General features: G+C 35.5%; 1 protein-coding gene across 9 annotated transcripts in view; it reads left to right on the forward strand.

Moving 5' to 3' along the window:
* The window catches only part of DLG2 (discs large MAGUK scaffold protein 2), a 1,380,463-nt gene that overhangs the window by 887,816 nt on the left and 467,504 nt on the right, over positions 1-25,143 (forward strand). For all 9 annotated transcript variants that reach the window (XM_039231798.1, XM_039231799.1, XM_039231801.1 and 6 more), the window contains 3 exons: positions 2,211-2,347; positions 14,632-14,776; positions 17,007-17,145. In XM_039231798.1, the coding sequence (XP_039087729.1) occupies positions 2,211-2,347; positions 14,632-14,776; positions 17,007-17,145 (421 nt within the window). The remainder of the gene's footprint in view (positions 1-2,210; positions 2,348-14,631; positions 14,777-17,006; positions 17,146-25,143) is intronic.

Here is a 25,143-nt window from a genome sequence, read left to right on the forward strand (position 1 = left end):
GAGTGTTGATTAAATGCTAATTACTTTTCAATATATCAATGTTCCATCAAAATCAGAGAAATCAGGCAATTTCCGATTCTATACCCTTCGAGATATTTTCTGGTTCTTACTAAAAATAACTTGTTTCACTTTGAGAAGAGTCACCAGTTAAAAAGAAGTATTTAAACCTAATTTCAAGGGAAAAATATTTCCTTTTTAGCTGATACATTTATGTCTACAGTATAGTGATTTTATTGCCTTTGTACAATCTTCAACTTCAAATGTCAACTACATAGTTATTCCCTTTGTTGGACTTAACCTTATTTATGCCAGTAATTTGTTTCCTTAGCTCTTCTGTAACTCAGTCAGCCTGTGACATTTACTATTATTATAGTGGATGTAAATCAGAGTCCCCCAATTTCTTTCAACCTTTTCTTGCCAGTTTGAAATGACTTCTGTACAATTATAAGTGCAGTAGGTTGATACTAGCATGTAGGTATAAAACTTTTGTAAATGTATATTTTAATTTCTCTACAATAATATATAAATATAAAATAACAGTTTTGAAAATATGAACTGATATGTATTTTAAATTTTATAGGAAAAGCTAATTGGGAGCATTTTACTTGCTTTTGGTCATCTTTTTCTCAATAAACAAATTCTTTAAATCTGAGGCAAATATACTTATAGATCTATGAGCTGTCAAGGCATCTATCAAGAGTAATTACCCACTTTAGTAGGAAATTAGATAACAATTTTAATTGCCCTATCAATTCAAATCCATTTTCCATTTATTTTAACAACTATTATAGTTAATTTACAAAAAATTATTTCATATCAAACGTAATTTCAGAGGTGTTACTTTATAATTTACGATGCCATTATTTTTCCATTATCTAATCATTTATGTCATTAAGAACCCTATTCAATACTTATTCAATGAAAGTGTAGTGGAAATGGAATTTTTTTAAGTGGCTTCATTGTTGTCATATAAAGTGCCAAAAAATTTTATGATTTGTTTTATCATAAAATGGATGTGTGTGCGTTTTTTTTTTAAACCAGATAACTAGGTGGATGGTTTGTTAAACAAAAATTCTTAAGCCAAGTAAGTTATAGAAATTTCCTATGCCTTTCATAACAAATCCTTTGATTTATATCTTTCTGAGTAATTTGCATGGTAGTTATTATAATTTGAAATGTAATGAATAAATATGCAACAAGTATTGTACTGAATGTGTAGTCAACTGTATTCTGAAGAGGGATTTTTTTTTAAATTTTTACATTTTAAAAAGTCTATCAGTCATTCTTTGAAAATGGCCCCATAACAATTTTTAAAATAACTATATTTTTATCATTCCATGGTTTAATATAAAGTTTTGCAAACTATAGTACAGTGTAAATCTATCTCTCAAATTAGAAAATGGCCATGTTTAAAGTGATTTGATATTCTGTGCTTTGTTATAAAAATAATAAAGTCAAACTATATGACCTATTTTGCTTCTTTAGATTTTGTACAGGAATGATTCATTTCTTGTGTGTTACTAGGCTTACTATCAGTTAATAAGTAAGTGCCAGGAAGTATGAAAATATGGCAAGATGGCCAGAGAAGAAAATACAAAAGACAAGCACCTAGCTTCTTTTTGCCTTATCTTCTCTCTGAAATTATTACATAAATATCTAATGCATCTTCCTTGTGGCTCTTGTCTCAGAATTTGTGGAACTTTCTAACAGCTGTGCTTTTAATCGTGAAATATCAAGGGTAGTATCTAAGACTCTACCCAGATGACTGGCAATACTTTTGTGCTCTGTGCTAGAGTAACAACAACAAAGAAGGGCTCATAAACTCAACTGTACAGGACTGTGCTTGTGCTGTGCCCACCTCACCCAAGATTCTTACATATCCTTTTGCCCAATCCCTATTCTGGCCAGTTACCCATTATGAGCTAATTAGCTAGGGAACAAGAATTAGCTGTACAGTCTTGAAACAGAACAAAACTAATGGCGACGTGGGCTTGACTACAAGAGCTTTGCCACCTTGGCATTAATCAACAAACCTTCAAATATTTGAAGAATAAAATCAATTGAAGTAGAATTCTTACTATTATTCTTACTATCATTACTGTCGTAGTAAATTGAGGATTAATTTTGTTAGGCTGTTTAAATATGGCTAATTATATTTTCTTTAAAAAAAAAATACACAAGGCTTTTGTTTTTCTGTTTCTTTCCCATAGGTTTAGGCTTCAGTATTGCAGGAGGTGTGGGGAACCAACACATTCCCGGAGACAACAGCATTTATGTAACTAAAATTATAGATGGGGGAGCTGCACAGAAAGACGGAAGGTTGCAAGTAGGCGACAGACTGCTAATGGTGAGTGTGACTCATGCAAAACTATGTGTGTATTTATACAGCTCTTGTTGTCCAGTATATGACTGTCTTAGTTCACGCTGTCATAACAAAATACAACAGATTAGGTGATTTACACAACAAAAAATCTATTTTCTCAGAGTTCTGGAAGCTGGGAAGTACAAGGTCAAGATTATGGCCCATTCAGTTCCTGGTGATATCCCTCTTCCCAGCTTGCAGACAACCATCTTCTTGTTGCATCCTCAGATGGCCTTTCCTTGGTGCTTCTGCTGACACATCTCTCGTTCTCTTCTTACGAGGCCCCCAGTCCTATTGGATTAGAACTTCACCCTTACCTCAGTTAATTAATAACCTTAATTACAGCCTAAAGACTCTATATCCAAGTAAAGTCATATTGGAAATTAGAATTTCACATATGAGTTTGAGGGAAGAGGCCACATTCAATTCATAACAGTGATCGCTGGAAGAAATAGAACAGAAGGGAGAGCAGATTTTGTGGTGGGAGATTTCAATTGTATCTGCTTTGTTGACATTTTAAAAACAAATATGAATTTTCACTAGTCTTTATAGATACAGCAAGGCACAGAGATTATGTTGCTTTTCCAATGTAACCCATGAACAGAGAGTGTTACATCCAAACTGCTAGAGAGGTGGGCTTTGCGTAACAAAGGGAACTCCACTGTCTGGTTTATTGGTAGGTACATTTCTATGTCTCCCTGGAGTCCCTTATTAAACCAGTGTAGATAGTATAAATAGTCCCAAATTTCCCACAATTCACTTTCTGAGTTCTGTCACATGTGCAAATGGATTCTTTCCTCCTCTCCCCTCAGACAGGATTTTTACAGCTATTTAGTTTGCCAGCTGCCTACATGCTTCAGGAGCCCTAAGCAATGACTGACAACAACACATGGCAGCCCTTTCTAAGTAACGGAGTTATATGATAAATTAAAGCAAACTTAAGGCAGCATATAAGCAGTAAAAGTTTGAAATTGCACTTAATAAAACTACTTTATCTCCATTTACTGTTTTATCCCAAATCTACAAAATAATCATCAAATACTGAAAATTAATAGAAAAGAGCTCTCAAGTAAGATACATATATTCATTTATAGTCATATGTCTGCCCTTGTAAAACATGACCTCTAATTTCTGCAAGGAGACATTATCTCCAACACACATTTGGAAAAGATCAACCTATATTCTCTACAAAACTGTAGTTTCTATGCTGTGCAAGTTTTGGAGGTTGAACTTCAAAGTGCATTATGCCCACTTCCCTGAACTTTAGACAGCTTGTCTTTAGTCTCATTGGTCTAGTTTCATAGCTGTCAGTGACCTTGGTGTTGAATTTTCTGAAACATAATCTTGATGACTAATATTTATTTGACACTTGCTATTTCCATGTACTTTTAAAAGTGATTTTTTTGTAATATAACATACGTTTCTCACAGCAACCTATTCTATCTAAACAAAAAGGAACTGAGATATGGAGAAGTTTATTAACTTTGCCATGGTCATATAGTTAATAATGTACAGAACTGGACTTCAAATCCAAGTACTCCGGTTTGTAACCACCAAGCATGGTCTTTAATTTGTTTCCTAGAATTTGCCAGTCAATTCTTTCCTTCTTTTTTTTTTTTTTAATCTTTCATGCAGTCATTCATTAATTAAGTAATATATTGAACACTTACCATGTACCAGGCAATAACTACTACATAGGAAGGAGCTCTCTCAGGAGAAAATGTATAGGCAAACTGGATGGGCAAAAAATGTGGCATTAACGACTTCAGTCAAAGTTGCAACTAAGAGTTTTGGCTTCTTTACCACCTGAAGTCACTATCATTTTCTCTTTTTTAGTCATTTTTTGTTGTTATTGTTTGGTTGACATATAAAAAGCTTTGCTTACTCGATGTATACAGGTCCTTGAATTTGGATGTTAGTTATATACCCGAGAAGCCATCCATCATCATTATCAAGGCCATAAATATATTCGTCATTTCCCAAAGCTTCTTCTCAATTCTATTCATATTCTTTTGTGCTTATATGTGGTAAGAACAGTTAATGTAAGATCGACCCTGTTGGTAAATTTTAAGTAGGTAATACAGTGTAGTTAGCAATAAGCACTATGCGGTACAGTAGAACTACTATTTTTATTCTTGAGACATTCTACATTTTTTGGTTTGCTTGTTGTTGGCTGTTTTTTGTTTTTATTTTTGCCTTTAACGTAAAAGTTGTTTTTTATGATGTTATGTCTTCTGGACCAGAAAAGTATTATTGAGGTATTAGGCCTAACAGCTTCTCTCAAGAATATGAACTTTATTGTTTGTTGGCTTTAAGAATAAAATAAGCCATGATATCCACTTTTACATGGCACTAACTTTGAAAAAATTGAGAGGACAGTTTCATTCTAAAATAATGACACTCACAATTACACATTTGACCTTCTCACAATTACACATTTGACCTTTGACTCATTATTCTGTAAAAGTTTGGTTGTAGACTACTCTTGGTATTTCTTCAACTGCTGCTATAATAATATCATACTTGATGTTGCGTGCTGATTTTCTGAAGTTCTCTTTAAATGTCTAGCTTTACTTTCAAATTCTTGAAAAAAAATTCAAAGTCTAAATTCTGACAAAGTATTTTCCAGGCACCATGCTACTTTTCCATTACCATTTTCTTGATATTCATCGTACATGTAATGATTTCAAAAATAGCTAAGACATAATCTTTAACTATTTTGAGTTTTAAAGCATATTTTTTTAAAAACTGAACTTTCAACAATAATAGGTCTCTCTCTCTTATGTAAGGAAAACATAATTAGTACTTCCAAGGCAACTGCCAAACTGAATCTAGAAATGAAAGAAAATGATTCATTTTATAATATTCTGAAAGAAAAATAATGCTGAGGAAAAGAATAAAAAAAAATCCTGGAAGCCCTCCCAAAGGACCAATTATCTTGCTTCAACCCAAAAATATTTATTAATGCTCTCCTTCTGTCAGTCCTTTACACCTCCTTTTCTCTTTATTACCTACATTCTCATCATCTTTACTTTCTCCTTTTCCTCCCCCAAAGGAAGTACAAATAATTGGATTCTGTGATTTACCAGCTGTACCACACTCTGTATATTTTTCTCTAAATAGCTATTCTTTCTAAAGCAATTTGCATCACTCCCTCCTCTCACTTCTTAGGAAAAGTTCCCCCATATGTTATTCATTCATAGTTCTGTAAGCAAACTGGTCTAAAGTGAAACTCTATTAATTTCCTCATACCATCAATGCTGGGTACTTTTTTCTCCCTTAAGTACTTCATATATGTCAGAATTTAGAACTGTCTGTCTTAGATGTTACCTTATTCCAACTTATTTGCTACATCAGAAGCCACAAAACAACAATGCGATGTAGCCCCTCACCTCTGCTAGAACATACTAAAGCTGGAGAAATTAATGCCTTCTGGAACCTATCCATTAAGTACCAACGATCACTAGTTTTTTTTTCTTAAAATTATATCAAAATATATTTCCCTATGTATTTCCTGCTTTACTCATAGCTCTGTCCCTTGGAGACAGAAAGGTGAACACTAATTCCTCTTTTGCATTTGTTTGAAAAGTTAGATCTTGCCACTTCCCCACTCAGTCTTGTTTTACACATTTTCTCTCTTATACTAAATTTTAGCACATATCCATTTATCTTCTATAAATAGATTACCCTTTTAACAAAACTTTTAATTTCTTAGAATGTTATTGTCCCCCTTTGAAAACCACAGGCAATATTGTAGCATCTGACCTTTATTTGCTTTTTAATTACTTTTTAATATTTATTTATTTTTGAGACAGACAGAGTGTGAGAGAGGGAGAGGCAGAGAGAAAGACACACACACAGAACCTGAAGTAGGCTCCAGGCTTTGAGCTGTCAGGACAGAGCCCAAGGCCGAATTTAAACCTACAAACTGCAAGATGATGACTTGAGCCAAAGTTGGTCTCCTGAGCCACCTAGGCACCACTTTAGCATCTCACCTTTACATTTATTTTACAATAAAGAAAAAATTATCCTGTCTATAACCTTTTCAATAAGACTTTTAGTGTTTCAAATAAGATGACTTTTTATTTTTTGAGGAGGGGGGTGGTGCAAGTGAGGAAGAGGCAGAGAAAAGTTGGGGGGGGGAGTGGGGCTCAACCGAAGTGGGGCTCAAGCTTACCTGAAGGGGGCCCTGAACTCACAAACCATGAGATCATGACCTGAGCTAAAGCCAGATGATTAACCAACTGAGCCACCCAAGCCCCCAAGTAAGATGACTTTAAGGTCAGGCCTCTGATGTTTCATGGGACACCCAGAATGGTGTATATTCCTTTTATTAAAATAATATATTTTTTAAATTCCCCTACTGCTTGGCCCTTATTATCGTTCACTAGAATTTTTGTTTTGTTTTGTTAAATGACAATGACATCTAATATTTATGGATTGTACCTATAGTTTAGTGTTGTAATCTCATACTAAATAGATTAACTACTGGCCTTGATTTCCTGGAACAGATGCTGTGTGGGGGTGTGTGGGGGTGTGTGGGTGTATGTGTGTGTGTGTCTAAAAATAAGTAAACATTAAAAAATTTTAAAAATATATTAATCTCATTACTGTGTCCCATGAAAAGGATCACTGGTCACATAAGTTTGGGTAATTCTACAACCTGTATCTCACTTCTCTTACAGACTCTCAATGAACTTAAATACATTAAAGGGTTGGTGACGTCCTATAGTCAAGGAACTAACTTAACTTGAACACTAAAATTTTCAGAACTCTTTTATTAGGGAACCCTTTTCTTAAAGTGAAGTTCATGGAACACATAGAACTTATGTTCAGTATAATACACTCTGGATATACTGTGTGTGAGCAGATCTTATTCTTATTTCAAAATTAATATCCTAGGGTAAGGACAGTAAGTGGATTTAGGTAATGTAAGTGGAAACAATACAATTTTATGGATGAGTTACATTATTCTTTTTGATAATTTACAAAATTGCCTTGTTTCACCCAAATAGTAATAAGAAAATCATCCTGAAGTCAATAAAAATATGTAGAAATTTTTTTTCTTTTCTTTTCTTTTTAACAGACAGGTCACAAGTAGGGGGAATGGGCAGAAAGAGAGAGGGAGAGAGAGAAATAGGGAGAGAATACCAAGCATGTTCCATGCTCAATGCAGAGTCCGATGCTGGGCTTAATCCCATGATCCTAGGATCATTACCTGAGCATAAATCAAGAGTTGGACACTCACTCAACAGACTGAAACACCCAGGCACCCCAATATGTAGGAATTTCTTAATAATTAACAGGAACTTAAATCACTTTCATTTGTCAGACAAACCTTACATAACCAAGACCTGTAACTCACTACACATGGCTCTTTCCTGCTACTGGCACAATGCTCCCACATGAAAGAGGCTTTGGCCTACAGCACACACACAGCCCTTCCTCCAACACCTAAGAGATGGATACAGCAGTTATTTCTGTTATTCTTATTTTCCAGAAGAGAAAGTGGGAGCTCAGCAATCACAAAGGGATTCCCAGTATGACATAGTGGGAATAAACAGCGAAATCAGATTCAGATGTCCTTTCAATGTCAATGTCCCAAAGCCACATTCCTTCCACCAGTTTAGTCAGCCCTTCTGGTTCTTAATCTTGGTTTCATATTTGAATCTCATGCTAAGTTTTTGATCACTGTGGAGGCCCAGGCCTCACTCAACACTGTATAATAAAATCAGAATTTCCAACGTAGGCACCATGCTTCATTTTAATTTTTTTAAGTGTTTCGAGTGATTCCAGGGTGTAGCTAGGTTAAGAACCACAGTCCTTCTTTGATCCTCTTCACATTGTAGCCTGTTCTGCTGCTGTTCCAGTACTTCTTCCTGAGAGTGACTTTGGTGGTAACACTCATTCTGTCAAGCTGGTATAGCACATCATTTTGCATTTTCCAACAATGGGCTAAAAGGAATCTAGAAATAGTCCACACTTCAAACTTTGTCCCCTGCAGTTAGAGTACTTTCTAAAACACCACAGGAAACAATCTGGAGAATTATTTCTTGGACTCTGTTCTAATTTTTCTCAAATGTGATAAAATAACAATTCACTGCAATTGCAGTGACATATTTTATTTTTAAGTGCTAAAGCCATTACATTATTCTTTTATTTCTTTTGCTTATATTTAGTTTAATAACTCTGTTTATAGAATTTGCTCTGTAGGTAACATATATTGTTGCCTACTACAGAGCAGGAGCTTTAAAATTATTTTAATAGCATATTCCATCAGTAAAACACAAAAAGTTGCCTCTAATATATGTGAGTTTCTCTACTTTAAATTGCATGCATATATTACACTGCTAATACATGATGTACATTTTAAAATATATGTAAAAATAGAAAGATGAAAATCAATGTGATAAATATTAATAGAAGTTTAGATACTTCTTCCTGTATTCAGTGAGTTGCTTTGGGGTTTATTTCATACAGGTCATTTTGGTGACCACTGCTCTACAGGAGGGTGGAGCCAGTCAAAACATCATTGTTGCTTGTTCTGTCTATGTAAGGAATAAAAACTTAAGAAATGATTCAATGATTAATGGAGAAGGAAGAAATTCATACTGTTGGAGCTTGTGTTCCTTATAATGTGATGTGACCAGTGCTCACATTCTGTACCAGCTTTCATCCTTATATCCCATACCTGCCATAGAATGAATGTCTCATAAATGTGTGCTCTTTGTTGAATGACCTTCTTTTCTTATCCTTCCCTCTCTGACTCAACACAAACGTAAAATAGAAACTTGGGGTGCCTGGGTGGCTCAGTCAGTTAAGCATCCGACTCTTGTTCTCAGCTCAGATCTTTATCTCAGGGTCATGGGTGCAGGTCCTGATTTGGGCTCCATGCTCGGCATGGAATCTACTTAAAAAATAAATAAATAAATGAAACTCAACGTGAAGGCCTCATTCTTCCTATAAAATAGGGAATTTTGATAGCTCTTCCTTTGGGATACCACATTGTTATTTTTAACTTAGCTAATTGTTTCAACATTTATTCATGCCTGTTATTTGTAATGCATCAGCTTAGGGAGTACAAAGATGAAAACACTCTAATAAGAGATGGGGAATAGGCAAAATCCATGAAGGGGAGTGTGAGATACAGGTTTCCATTATGGAATGAATAAGTTAGGGAAAAGGTATACTCAGTGATACTGTAATTATGTCGCATGGTGACAGATGGTAGCTACACTTGTGGTAAGCAAAGCATAGTGTAGAAACCTGTAGAATCACTATGTTGTACATCTGGAACTACTGTAACATCGTGTAACCAATAATAATAATAATAATAATAATAATAATAATAAAAAGAGCAATCTAATCATTGTCCTTGAGAACATCATCCTTAAGCAGGGGCAAGGCCATTGCAAGAGCAAGTGTTGTAGAAGGTAGGGGATGATGATTTTCACACAAGGAGCCCTGAACACAAAGAAACTATTTTTAGCAGCAGGATCAGCAAAAGCACTGTGTGTGATTGTGATGTTTGATGACTGTTTGAATGCTGCTTTATTTCACACAATATGTTTTCATGGTCATGGTATCCCTCCTTTCTCCAAAGCACAAGTAAGTCAACAAATAAATTAGTATTATCCCCATTTTGCATATAAGAAAATGAAGGCTCACTAAGTATGTTAACTGACCAAAATTCATGAAACTAGGGATTAAAACGAGATGTGATGCTACATTTAAAATTTACTCTCGTTATACCAAGTTACCTTCATTTCTAGAAACCTCTAGATTTAAAATATAGCTATTTCTTTAAAAATTAAGTCATTTCAATTCACTGGGCATGAGAAATCAACTTCCTTCTTTTCTATTCCAATCTGTTTTATCACTCATGAGATCTTGCTATGTGCTTCATAATGAAACTACTGCACTTTGTTTCTCTTCTTCTTTGAAGCCTTTTCTTGTTATTCATTTAAAATATAGTTAATTTGGGGTGCCTGGGTGGCTCAGTGGGTTAAGCATCTGGCTTTGGCTTAGGGCATGATCTCGCAGTTCGTGAGTTTGAGCCCTATTTTAGGCTCTATGCTGACATCTCAGAGCCTGGAGCTTGCTTTTGATTCTGTGTCTTCCTCTCTCTCTCTGACCCTCCCCTGCTCACACTCTCTCTCAAAAATAAAATAAAAACTTAATAAATAAATAAGAGTTAATTTGATTCTAACCATAACTAATGCATGATCCTTACTGAAAAGATGAAAAAAATAAGAAAATGTTTTCAAAAATAATTATTATTGTTTCCTGTTTCTTCATATTACTATTTTTAAAATAAATTTTATTATAGCAATGAATTGCAATGCACTACAAAGATTGTAGTCTTTGGGTTATACATATTGTTGTTGACATGAACACATTAGATTGGTCTCCTTTTTAAATTTATTTTTTAATTTTTTACTTTTATTAAGTTTTTATTTTAATTCCAGCATAGTTAACATACAGCATTGGTTTCAGATGTACAATATAGTAATTTAACAATTCTGTCCATTATTCATTGCTCTTTGTAATACTCTTATCTAGTGACCAACAACTTTGTCCCCTTTTTAAAAAGTGAACTTTGGAGTTTGTGATTTTCTTTACAATGTTTCTAAAGTTTCCACATTTCCTTGTACTATGTCCATGGTAATGTGTATGGCTCTGTCTTAGTTTGTCCACCATGCTGGTATTCCTGAATAAATATGAAAAGGTCAGCACCTCACCGTATGTACATTGCCCCATCCTCTTTGTGACTCTTCTCCTGCCCCCACGCCTCCCACCTTTGTACCATCACATATCTGTTCACACTCACTTGATTCCTGCAACACTGGCCCTGCTTCCTTCTTGCGAGCTTTCTGGCACCTCTTTCTTCAGCTAGTTTGCCCTCCTTTTTCTCTGCATTATGCTCAAATAGAGTGCTCCCTTTTCTGTTGGAGAAAATGAGTCCTCTCACCTCCAACCTCTCTGCTTGGCCTGAGTCCCTATCCTATTGCAAACATATAGCCAGGCTGTACACATGTCCCTCTCTGTCTAGTGAACCCACAGAAACACTGCATTCAAATGGAATTAATTTTTTTTCTGAAATCAGGCCAGTTGTTCAGTGTTCACCATTATAGGCAGATACTTGATGCAAAAGAAAAAAAAAGGAAAAAAGACAATAAAAAACAATGACAGGAGCAACCAGCCAATCAGTATAATGTCCCTTCTCCGCGTACAATCAGCTCCAGCTGTAGGCCCTTTATCTTGAGAGTTCATAGGATAATACACACACATAATTAACCCAAATAAACCCACTTTCGTGAAAAACATTTTGAAGGCTTCAGCACAAAAGAACACTTTTTGGTCCAGATCCTGTACTATTCTGAATTTTTAAAAAGACCACACAGAGGCCTCATCAACAGTCCCCTAATTAAACTCATCAGTTCACAGATGTTTACAGGAAAACGCTCAGCAAAAATTTTCACCAAGAATTCCTGTTTCCTGAGAGGAGAGATGAAAGATGACAATAGTAATAGTAATAATAGCTAACATTAATAAGTATTTTGATGGTTCTGCCATTTTACATAGGTCAATACATTTAAATCAATAACGCCTTGAGGCAGCAGTTATGATCATACCTATTTTATAGATGTCAAAAGTAAGGCTAAGAAGGGTAAGTGAGTAAGTTGTCCAAAGTCACAAAGCCAGGAAAATCCAGGACCAGGATTCAGATCCTGGTCTGCATGACTCAAATGCATGTGCTCTTAATCACAGGGTTCTTTTGCCAATATCATACCACCTGTTCCATGACTAAAATTTGTGTAAATGTTCCAACACTTTGTAGTCACCAAATAATGGGTCTGAAATCCCACTTTTGTAAACCACTATTATCCCCACTTCTCACCTCCACCCTTTGCTCAGCTTCTACCTTCTGGTGTAAAAACTTCCCTGGTGGTCTAAGAGTCTACATACAAAGTCATTCTCAGTAAACATGCTTGAATGTCTTACTAGAATATGAGATTCAAGGGAGCTGGGGGCCTTATCTATCTGGAAGAGTAATAGCGATGACTGGTTAAAAGCCTGGCCTCTGGATCCATACTGCCTGGCTTTAAATCTGCTTCTACCACAATCTACCATGATCTAATTGATCATTACATTAATGACTTTGGCCCAAGTTTCTAAACCTCTTGGAGACATGCTTTTTTAATCTGTAAAGTGAAAAGTAATTACAATAGCTACCACATAGGTTGTGAAGTTTGATTATGTTCATATGTGTAAATAATTTAGAAAAGTGCCTCATGTATAAAACATAGTATGTAAGTGCTATGATTAGGATTTTCATTCTCAATATTTATTACTATATCTCTAATATGTAGAACCGTGACTGACACATTATAAGTATGCTTTTGACCAATGGATGAACAAGGGCTAGACAAGTAGAAATACAAAAGGATTTATGAGAATGTCACTTGTCAAGAAAAGAACTATGGGAACCAATGGAAAAGCTTATAGCTTAATGGAGAATTCATGGTCAGCATTCATACACATCAATCATGTTTGGTTTCCTCCAGCTCTGGGGTCCCTAATGGACTACACTATCAAGAATTGGTTGGCACATGGAATTTACAACAACATGGATGGAGTTAGAGGGTGCTATGCTAAGTAAAATAAGTCAGTCAGAGAAAGACAGCTATCATATGATTTTACTCATATGTGGAATTTAAGATATAAAAGAGATTAACACAAGAAAAGGGAAGCAAAGCAAAAATAATACGAAAACAGAGAGGGAGGCAACCATAAAGACTCTTAAATACAGAGAATAAGCCAAAGGTTGCTGGAGGGGTATTGGTTGAGGGGAATGGGCTAAATGGGCAAGGGACATTAAGGAAGACACTTGTTGGGATGAGCACTGGGTGGTACATGTAAGTGATGAATCACTAAATTCTATTCCTGAAATCACTATTACACTGTATATTAATTAACTTGGATTTAAATTTTAAAAAAGAATTACTTGGCACATGGAATTTATATGACAACATAAGGCAAAAAGAAAAGAATGCAATATTGTAAGGCGTTCTATGACTAAAGTACTCATTAAATAGTCCAGAGAATATGTAGGGGATCCAAGCTAATGTCCTTTGGCATATTTATTTTAACTCTGCATCATTTCAGCAGAAATTAACTAAAGAATCACTCAATTAAAAACATAGTAGCCAAATAAGATACCTAAAATACTAGATATATGGGATGACTGGGTGGCTCAGTAGGTTAAGCATCTGACTTCAGCTCAGATCATGATCTCACAATTCATGGGTTCAAGCCACGCATTGGGCTCTGTAATGACATGTCAGAGCCTGGAGTCTGCTTCAGATTCTGTGTCTCCCTCTCTCTCTGCCCCTACCCTGTTCACGCTCTGTCTCTCTCTGTCTCAAAAATAAAACATTTTTTTAATTTTAAAAATAATACAATATTAGGTATTTAAAATACTTCATAAATACTTTTATACCATTTAAGAGGAGTGCTGCTGAGATACACTGTAATGAATGTTAGAATGTAATATTATATAACGAAACTATGTGAATATTATAGTTTGTTCCAACTATGCCACTTGTATGATTTATCCTGAATAAATCATCAATGTTGTGCACAAAAAATAGAAAAAAAGGTTAACTGCAACATTATTTATAGTAGAAAAAAATTAGAAGCAAACTGAACATGTTTTAGTAAAAGATTGGTTAAAACATTTTGTTACCATTATGCCACACAATGCTGTATAGAAAACAAAGTCATTTTGTTGAAGCACATGGACCAATGGCCACTCTATATTTAAAAAGCAGGTTCCAAAACAGTATGTACAATACAGTCACAATTGTTTAAAGAAATATATGCCAAATAAGGAGACTTTGGTTAATTTTTCCTTTTTTTTAGTTCAATAAGTATGTATTACTTTTGTTATTGGAAACAATATAGAGACATTTGACCCTCTTTTTCTTTTTTCCACAAATAATATTCTGATTCCTATTATGATACTTTCCTTTTTCATAGACAAAGTCAGAAGCAATTTCATTTTTTTAGCATCGGCAAATGTACCTTATCTGCTTTGGCTAATGGCATTAATCCATCTTCTCTATCAAAGTTTAATGTAGATACTGGCTTGTAATTATTGCAATTTAATCTTTAAATAAGGTCACAATTCTATGTATCTCTTTGCCTGGCTATTTCTTTTCACCTGCATAGGTCTGACTTACTTTTGAATATTATTTTCCTTTCAGGTAAACAACTACAGTTTAGAAGAAGTGACTCATGAAGAGGCGGTAGCAATATTGAAGAACACATCTGATGTCGTTTATCTAAAAGTTGGCAAACCCACCACCATTTATATGACTGATCCTTATGGTCCACCTGACATTACTCACTGTAAGCACCACACTCAGTTTCACCTTTGTCAGGTTTACAAAATTAGAATTCTGCAAAACTTGGCAAATTCCCCTGCTTTCATCTTCACTCTTGTTTAGATTGTGGAAATAGTTCTGAGTGATGCTGTGTTTCACTCCCTGGGTTGCTTTACAAGGCCTTAACTAGTGTTTTGAAGGTGGGACAGCTGGGGAGTTGGGAAGTCCACCATTTAAGAAAGGCTTATGGTGTATGTTATGGACAGTGTGGTCACAATAGGAGCAACACATTTTTAAAGGTTATTTCTTGAGCCCCTAAAGCATGGTAGGTCTCGGGCCATACAATTCCCCCTTCCTAGTCAATTCTAAAGTAGCCAAGCAGAAAAGAGAGACTGGAAAAATAGACCTGAGGTAGCACTATGCTCCTTCCTGGAGACAGGATCTTGCACTTGAATGGTGGAATCATGACCTTCTGTCACCATCATCGTAGCTCTTACCTTTACCTGAATATGTTACATTGGCAGGGAAGCCAGGGAGAACCGTTAGTCACTCTGGCAGTAGAGATGGATTGTGGGTGGGGGTTTCTAGGGCAACAACTAACTATGAGATGCTGTGTTGAGTCCTAATAAAGTCTACTGCTACATAAGCCGCAAGGTCTCTTCTTGATAGGTCAGCAAGAATCTTATCTAAGGTTCTATCTTTGGGGATAGATTTAGAAGCAATTTGTTTTTTTTATGTCAGTTTAAGGGAAGTTTTATCAACATCAGTAAACTTGCCCATTCTAGAATGTTGAGAAACCAGTTATGAGATTAGAAATGCAGAATATCTTCAGGACCTGGCATTAATTAGTACTGTGATCTTAAGCAAGTAATTTAACCTCTCTTAGAGTTAGATGTTTCTCTTGAGAGAAATTTAAAGGCTGAATAATTTTGTTACCTACCCATTACGTTAGCTGTTGCTTTTCCTAACAATGATTTGAAAATGACTTGCCCCCAAAATATGTCTTTTTCTTAAGCATGCAGTAAGCTGAAATCAGCCTTACCTTAGGATATGAAAGAATTTTAACTTTCAAAGGTTTTCAAACTGGATGAATTTAGAAAAATCAGCCTTGAGACTCTGAGCTGCTTCACAAAGGGTATGTAAGGTCAATGTTAAAGAGGTGAAAGCAATAACATAAAACTTTGCTATTTAATTCAAAAAATAAATATATTGAGTAACTTCAATAGTATAAGACACATCATAAGATAATGTGTGGGATACAAAGAAGATGTAATCATAGCCTTCATTGGAAGGATGGCTAATTCAAATATATGAATAGCAGAAATATTTGACAATAAAAGAGGGATGTACAGGCAATAGGAATGGTAAAGACAAATGACTTTTGGGTCCTCAAAGAAAGGTTATACCACCTGTGTTTGGAAGGATTATAAAATGCTTTATGCAAAAGATGACATTTGAATTGTATCTTAAAGAACAGGTAAATTTTCAATGTCAGAGATGTGTTAGGAGACAGAAATTGTAGATAACTGATAAAGGTACAGATATTGGGAAAACTAGGCTTTGTTCGAGAACTATAGGATATGTGTTAATTGGGATATTAAAATGGATCAGTCTTGTAAGACTGATGAAAACAAGCATTTATATTTAATACAATAGTGGCAATGGAGAGTACTTAAGCATTATCAGAGGTGGATTTCTCAACGTATAAAATGGATTTCTAGAGCAGGTTGGGAGGCAGAAGACTTAGCCAGTAATTCCAAAGGGAGATGAATTACTATGGAGGAATAGAAAATAAAGGCCAGAGTTCGTGACCTTTCTGGGATGGGAGTACAGCATATTTGAGGATTAAGGTCTTATACAAGAACTTGCTCCTAGGAGCCTTCTAGATTTGATGTTTGGGTATTAATTATGTGAAAAGATGTGAGCTCTGCAATTAGAACACTAACATTTTTATTTCAATAGAAAATTAATCTTCCTTATGAAAATGTGTGTGCTGGGTCTCTCCTCCAATTCTTCTCTTCACCTAAAATTATACGAACTGGGTTTACACAAATAAATGTTATTATAACTTTCCATTCCTAAAGGTCACCATGACTTGTGCGTATTAAATGCAAGCAAACAATAAACTCCTCCCTCTTGGGAGACAAGAAAATCCTGGCATGTAGCAAAGTCTTCCTATTTTTAACAGAACTGTAGCATGGCACATTGAGTCACCCACATAACAAGTTTCTTCTCTTTTTTTTTTCACCCCTTAGCTTATTCTCCACCGATAGAAAACCATTTACTCTCTGGCAACAATGGAACTTTAGAATACAAAACTTCCCTGCCGCCCATCTCTCCAGGAAGGTACTCACCGATTCCAAAGCACATGCTTGTTGAAGATGATTACACCAGGTCAGATATGCTTATTGGTTAATTGGGTTTGTGATCATTACCGGGAAGAAAACTGCTTTTGTCTAATATGTCAGCCATTGCTTTGGGGGCTAACTAAAGTTTCTGAGCTCCATTCAACCTTATTATAGTCTTGTCTCCAGTGGAAATCTACAAATTCTTGTAAACATTTGTCATTGTCCTCCATTAGGAATTAAAAATCACTAGTTCTTTATGAGAAGTAGTAATACACACTTATTCATCACTTTGAAATTTATTAAAACTCCCACACATGATGCCATTTCAGCTTGACACCCATTTCGTAAGATGAGTGTTTTTACTAGAGAGAAGGTGTTGCTGAGGTACCAAAAAAAAAAAAAGGAAGTAGCCTACCAAATCACATCTGTGGTTAGGTGGGGAGTCAGGACTGAAACTTCGTCTTTTAAGTTTAAATTCCATGTTTTTGATGCCACTGGACACCCACATTTCAGTGGAGTTGAGAAGAGAGTCAACCTTCCCTTTAGTGCAATAGCTACAGGTAGAAAGAAAAGGAGCAAAATTAACCAGAAGCCCTTAAAGCACGATAGCTCTCAGAGCTATCAGCAGTGCTGTTAGGCATTGTTAATGCCATGGAATGAAACTAAGTTTAGGCAGCATGCCTCTGAAACATTGGATGTGACAGTTCATAGAGTAGACCAACTTAGCTGACTTAATTGTCACCTTTAAGGACTCATTAATATTAGGTAATTAATAGATCACTAATGAGTATGTGGATAAATAATAATAAATATACATTTTTATCTTTAAATGTTTTTGTTCCAAAGTAATATATGCTCATTGCATTTGGTAAAGTAATGCAAAAATGTTCAAGAAACAAAACTCTCTCCCAAAGTCCTATCAGAGTAGCCATCTTGAGGTTCTCTATGTGACATCCTGGCCTGAGCCTCTCATACCTTCTGCATGTTTGTAAAAAACTATACAAATTCACAGTCAGATATAGATGGGGCTTGACATTGTTTTTATAAAGTAAATTCATATTTTAGAAATTGCTCTGCAACTTGCTTTTCTCACTGAGTAATACTTTTACCCAAAATGAGATTACATATAAATATGTACACACTTTTTTCTGAAAGTGTTTGTGTGTAAAAATGACAGAGACAGACTCTTTGGTTTAATATCCTGCCTGTCTAATGAAGCCATTTATCAGCCTATAAAAAAAAATTAGAGACTTCCTGCAGCTTAACTTCCCTCACCGGTACACATGCATGCTTGGGTCTTTTCATTCCTTTGCTATTTCGTTTTAAATGATTAAGCACTTTCCATTTATTTTGCAATTTCAGGTTTGCTGAAGTAGCTTGTTACATCTTTAGCCAAGGAATGGAATGTTTAGATGCTGCAAATGTGCATCTGTGGTATAAATCAAATATAAACTTCTTCCTATGCTGAAACATCTAATCTCTGTGCTCTTAATTAAAATGAGGGCTGCAGCAAAGATAATCCTTATGGCTCTCTAAAGAATTGTGTAAATATAGGCACCTTTATTCACCAGAGCAATGATCTATTTGCTTTCACTCTGTCACTAATATTTGATATGATTTTAATTTGAAAATGTCATTTTATCTTGCTAGGCCCCATAAGGAATTAAAATTGATTAAATCCCCTTCATAATCCAGGCCCTTTGCTAGCTGTTTTACATACACTATTCATTTAATTCTTCCCAAAACACAGAAAGAAGGGCTTTCACCTCATTTTATATATGTAGAAGTTGTAGTTTAAAGATGTTAAAGAACTTCCTTATATAGTCACACAGCTTTTAGGTAGAAAAACCCTGCTAGCTACAAAATCCTGACTAGGAAGAAACATTTTAATTTTCTCCTTATTTTGAAAATGAAAACCAAGTCATATAAAACTGTTCATCATAGAAACATGTAGCTCTAAAGGAACTCGAGTTTGGTAAGCTCTAAGGACAGCTAGATTAGAGGAGAGAACTTTATCTACCACTGATGAGCAATATGACCTCTGGAAAACTATTCAAACATTGCAAGCCTGTATTTGCATCTGTACAATGGGAATACTAATCAAATTTTTCTCAACAGATTGTTGTAATGATTGAATGACATAATGCATGTAAAGAACTTATAACAGGGCCTGACCATCATGGATATTGAATGAGTGTTATCTATTTACAGTAACTCTTCTTGTTATAATTCTTATCTATCTAACATCTCACATGGAATGTTTTTACTGATGGCACTGTGGGAATAGAGTCCACTCTTTCTACAGTGTTATGCCTCAGTATTGTAGTCCTTGTCCTGCCTCTTCCTTTATTCCGCCTCCTTTATGTAAACTGTGCCCTGTCAGGACAGTCTTACTAGGAACTCTGCATAGAATCTTCCAAATGGCTGCTGCCTGGCAAACTTGTGAAGTAAATTATATCAGTTTACACACACACGCACACACACACACACACATTTCCCCCACTCTCCCCATTGCTTTCATCTCTCACAATGGTCTATGCTGGAGACACTACCATGGATCTCAGAGGTATTTGCTCAATGGCAAATTCATTGCCTTGTTCATAAATATTTATTGGATACTTCCTATCAGACAGCAGGCACTGCACTAGGAATGCAAAACTGAGTAAGAAACAACATCTCTAAGAACTATGAAATTGGTACAAATAGAGAGGTAAACCCTTAATGCCTATTCCCTGATATGCAGACCCTCTTTTTGAAATTGCCCATAAAGCCTAATTTATTAATTATTTATTAATTTTTATTTAAATTCTGAGATTACACATCTTGGTATCAAAATGTCATATTTTTTGTGATAACAGATGGCAGATATTACTTTACCATTTCCTTACTTTCAGAAAATGAAATATGTGTGCAACCTTCTATCAGTTCTCATTTTTTAAAAGTAAAAGGTCTGTAAAATGTCAACGTGTGGGAGCTAGTAACAATAACAAACAAAACTAGATCAGTTCTAGGAAGTGTTTTGGTGCCTGGTAGCAGAGTTCCCTAACACCACAGGAGTTACTTAGTAAAGATTTGTAAATGAATTTGAGTTTTATATGAATGCCCAAGGTTAAGCCTATGGAATCAAAGAAAGTTTTCAAGAGGAGATGACTCTGAGGCTGAGTCTGAGTTTGAAAAAAATCTGTAGGCCTTGATTGGAAAGCCAAGGGATCAGGAAGGGTATCCATGGTAGGGGGTAACACATGCATTTTCATGGAAGAATATGAAAGAGAATAAAATGAAGCAACTGTTAGAGCTTGAAAAAAAAGACTCAGAAAAGAGTATGGTTCCTACTTTTAAGTTGTCTTTCTATGCCTAGCCTTTCTGTCATACTTATAAAATTTAAAACACATAAGGTGGTAAAAACAAAAAGATCCCTATCGTGCACTGTTAACACAAAGCCCTTCAATAAGTATTATTGCTCTTATTTATATTATATTCTTTTTCTTGATTTCTATAAATAACAAAAATGTTCAAGGAGTTTAAGTCATTGCCTCATTTTACACAACAAGCAAATAGCAGAATCAGAAATTGAATTCAGGTCTGTCTGTGTCCAGTGCCTCATCCTCACATCCCATCCCCCATCCTATGCATTCAGTTTCCATGGAGAAATGTTAAAGAAGATTGGGCTTGTGTCGGCAGACTTGTTTCTAGTCCCGTTACTATGAACTAAACACCTAGATAACTCTGAACATTTAAGCTCTGTGAGTCTTGATTTTCTCACCTATAGATTTAGGGGGAAAAGGTGCATTCCTAATAGAATTCTGATAGTATGAGTGAAAGTTGTCATTTTTAAAGGACTGGATAAATTTAGTATCATCCTAAGGTGTTAGATAACTTATATTTGAGGCCCACATTGAATTTTCCTAAAATAGTAAATCAAGGGAACTTATCTCTAATGATGGGACTTAAGCTAATAGGGAAACATTTCTTTGAAATGATTGATTATAAATGTTTGATTATTATCATCATTGGTAATAATCATCAAATTGGAAGCTTTTTATTCTGTATGCTCATGATATCTAACTCTATCAAGAAACATTTCCCTGTTTTCCTGAATCATATTTACTTTTGGGGGGGGGTAGATATAGTTAAGAACTTTTTAAAGGAATTTTGATTAGAAAAATGGTATACTCTCTTAGCTAGAATTTTTTGTAACTATTTCTTACTATTTACTGAAACCTGAGTAAACCAGGAAATTTTGTTTTTCTGGTGATTTAGAGAAAGCACAAACAAAAAGTCCCTGGATAAAATTTTCTTAGAAAAAAGTCAGTTAAAAAATTTTTTTAAAAGAACTCTAAAAAAAAAGAAAAGAAAAAAGTCTGTTGAGTCTTCTATAAATCAGTATTAATTGTGATGTAGATATATAGTCTTATATTTTTGTTAAACTATTTTGGAAAGCTATCACTGTGATGCCAAGATGTATTTTTGGCTCAGAGAATTATAGGCTTTCAGACTTGGAAGGGCCATCAATGAATCTAGAGTCTAATCTTCCTCCTTCTGATGGGTAAGGAACACAAGCCTAGAATGATTTATTGGCTATCCCTAAGTCCCATAACTTGTAAGTATTAGAATCAGATACATAACCTGTGTCTTCAAACACCGTAACTACTACTTGCTCTCTTTTCCTAAGCTGGGGTTCACTTTTGTTGTTGTTGTTGTTTCTGAATGGTATAAGAAGGTAATAATTATGAGAACTGCAATCAGTGATCACCTATGAGCAATGCCTACTTTATACATTACTTACAACCAAGGATTTTGCCTCTTCTGGCCACCTGGAAGAGGTGCAAAGCACCAGACCCTTACCATCTGGCTCAATACTCTCAGGATATACAAGCAAATCATTGATACTACAATAAAACCAAAACTCTCTCAAGAGTGGGAACCTAATCTACCAAGTTATGAATGTGACAAATTTCATTATGAAAGCCAGGGACCTAAATTATAGCTATGAGCAATGTATTTCCCAGTGACAGAGACCAAGTTCACTTGGACCTGATCTTAGTATACCCAGGTGTCTTTCTGATTGGTTCTACATAATGTTGCCTCACATAATTTGGTTGCTCAAAAAACATAAACTAAATGAAATCAAAGGAAAAATTTCTTTTCTCCAGAAACTTTCCAGAATGACTCCAAATTGTGACTCTGATACTTACCAACTTGACTTTTATATTGGTTGAATACATATGAGCCCATCAAGCTAGAGTCTGCCTCTACTCGATTCTCCCCAAATTATAGAACAATAGCTTATAGGATATGGTATCTAAAATGTATTACAGTTGTCCTTTTCATTCATTCATTCATTCATTTGTTCATTCATTCATTGAATAATCAGCTTCAGTCAGTTGCTTGACACATGATTATCAGCAACAGAGTTTCAGTGATGATCAAACCAGACAAGTCTCTTGTCCTCACGGAACATACATTCTAGTGTATCAAATAAGAGATATAGAGATAAGTGTGTTAAGTTCAGTTATTAGTAAGTACTTTAAAGAAAAAATAGAATAATGTGATAGACAGGGTTTGGGGAAGAGAACAGTATCAAGTAGGGTAACCAGAGACGCCTCTCTGAGGAGATAAGATGAGCTGAGGCCTGAATAAAAGGAGACAGTGGTGATCAAAGAACACTCCAGGAAGAGGGAATAGCAAGGCCAGTCACTGTGGTGGAAATAAGTTTAGCATGTTCCAGGAATATAAGGAAGTCCAGGTTGGCTGGAAGGAGATGAGCTAATGGGAACATGGCCAAAAATTAGATTGGAGAAGAAGTCGGGATCCAGATGACATGGGATTTTGTAGGTAATGATAAAGAAGTATAGGTCTGATGTTGAGTGCATTCAGAATCCATTAAAGAATACTAACCAGGAGAATGAAAGTATATGATTTATATTAGAAGAAAACCTCTCTTCTACGTGGAGAGGTAGAGGTGCCAATGAAGAAATGAGGGGAGAGGGAAGAGGGAGCAGTGAAGAGAAACCCCACAGGAGCTGTTAGAGCTAGACTCAATAGCCAGTGTTCTGCATGAGGAACAGGTCTGCTTTAGCCAGGCTAATTTACTACTGATCATTTCTACAGTTTTTATCATATACAGAGTAAGTGTTTAGCAGCAGCCTAAGTGTTTGCCACTATCAATGATTCTTTTTTTCTCTTGCTGTTTAACTTTGTGGATCAGAAGTGGATAGAGGCTAAACTACTGTTTCTCAAATCCACGTCCTTAGGCTTTGAAATATGAACTTATTCTCCTCAGGATCTGGGGTAGAACACGAGTGAAGCTTTCCTGTCCAAGCATGAAACACATAAAATCTTGTATTTTCTCCTAAAAGCTTGGGAAATATCCTTGTTTGATTTAATGTAAAAGCATTTTGATTACAAATTAAATGATTTTATCCAAAATCTTAAAGCGAACTTGACCCACCAGAAAATTTTTTTCTGGGTATACTCAGTCCCTGGCAAGTGCAGCAAACCCTAAACTACATATGAGAACCCTGGTTTGAGAAGCACAGACCTAACTTACATAGACTTGTCCATTATTAATTCTGTGTCATAGAAATAGCCCTGTAATAATGGCTCAAGGTTTGGGGAGGCTGGGTGGTTCATTCAGTTTAGCATCTGACTTCAACTGAGGTCATGATCTTGTGGTTCACTAGTTTGAGTCCCACGTCTGGCTCTGTGCTGATTGCTCAGAACCTGGAGCCTGCTTCAGATTCTGTGTCCCCTACTCTCTCTGTCCCTCTCCTGTTTGCACTCTGTCTCTCTCTGTCTCTAAAAAATAAATAAATGTTTAAAGAAATTTAAAAAATAATAATAGTTCAAGGTTTGTGGTCTCCATTAAGGGCAGCCTCTTAAATGATCAGGCAAAATTTTGCCTCAAAGTCTGGTCATGTTCTAGCCTCTCTTCTTTTTAACTTAAACCAATGTCTTAAAACCATTTCTGGATGAACTGGAAATTTTTTTCTTCTGACAGAAATCTCTTCTTACTTATCTTTAACCAAGTATAATACAAAGAACTGGCTGTTCCTTGCACAGATAACTGACCCTGCTCTAGAATTATCATCTATATAGAAGAAAGATTACCTGCACTGGCCCTCAAGCCACCCTGTGCAGGGGCCCACCTTGACCACTTCCTAGCTCTGTGATCTTGGATAAATTATGTAATCACCCTTTCCCTCAGTTTTCTCATTTATGAAAGGAGCAGAATAACACCTCTCATTTTATTTTGTTTTGTTTTATTTTATTTTACTTATTTTTTTAATGTTTATTTATTTTTGAGACAGAGAGAGACAGAGTACGAACAAGGGAGGGGCAAAGAGAGAGGGAGACACAGAATCTGAAACAGGATCCAGGCTCTGAGCTGTCAGCACAGAACCCGATGCAGGGCTCCAACCCACGAACCACGAAATCATGACCTGAGCCAAAGTCTCAGACTGAGCCACCCAGGCGCCCCAGTACCTCTCATTTTTTTTTTAAAAAGCTCTCATTTGCTTAGTTGGGTATTATCAGTAGTAATTTAAAACAAGGATTTTCAGATGACCACCACAAATAAAATCATTTTTGGTAAATATCCTCCATGGAGTGAAAATATGGCCAACAATGGTATGTAGCTGTTCAAAAGTTATCTATGTATACTTTTTTCTTAATTTCTTTTGCAGAGCATATTAGAACATTTTATTACCAAAAGTCATGTAGTCTGAATACTTTACTATGGATCTTCATTTTTCTGACTGCATTGGCTATCTAGTACCACCTGCCCTGAAAATCTAACATAGGATTCAATGGAACCCAATATGATAAAAAAAAAAAAAAAAAAAACCTAGCAGCAACAAAAACCAATGTATCAGTCTGCCCTCTGTGGCTAAATACAATTATCATTATCCTCTGGATGATTTATTGACTTTGCCCTTTTTTATTCATGGTAGAGCTCAACAACCAACACCATGTAGCTTTAAAGCAATTCTGTGGAACATGGATGGTGTCAGACTCCTCACAGGCTTTCTAAAGTACATTATAA

This window comes from Hyaena hyaena, unplaced genomic scaffold, assembly GCF_003009895.1.
Source record: "Hyaena hyaena isolate Hyena2069 unplaced genomic scaffold, ASM300989v1 scaffold_59, whole genome shotgun sequence".
NCBI classification, from domain to species: domain Eukaryota; kingdom Metazoa; phylum Chordata; class Mammalia; order Carnivora; family Hyaenidae; genus Hyaena; species Hyaena hyaena.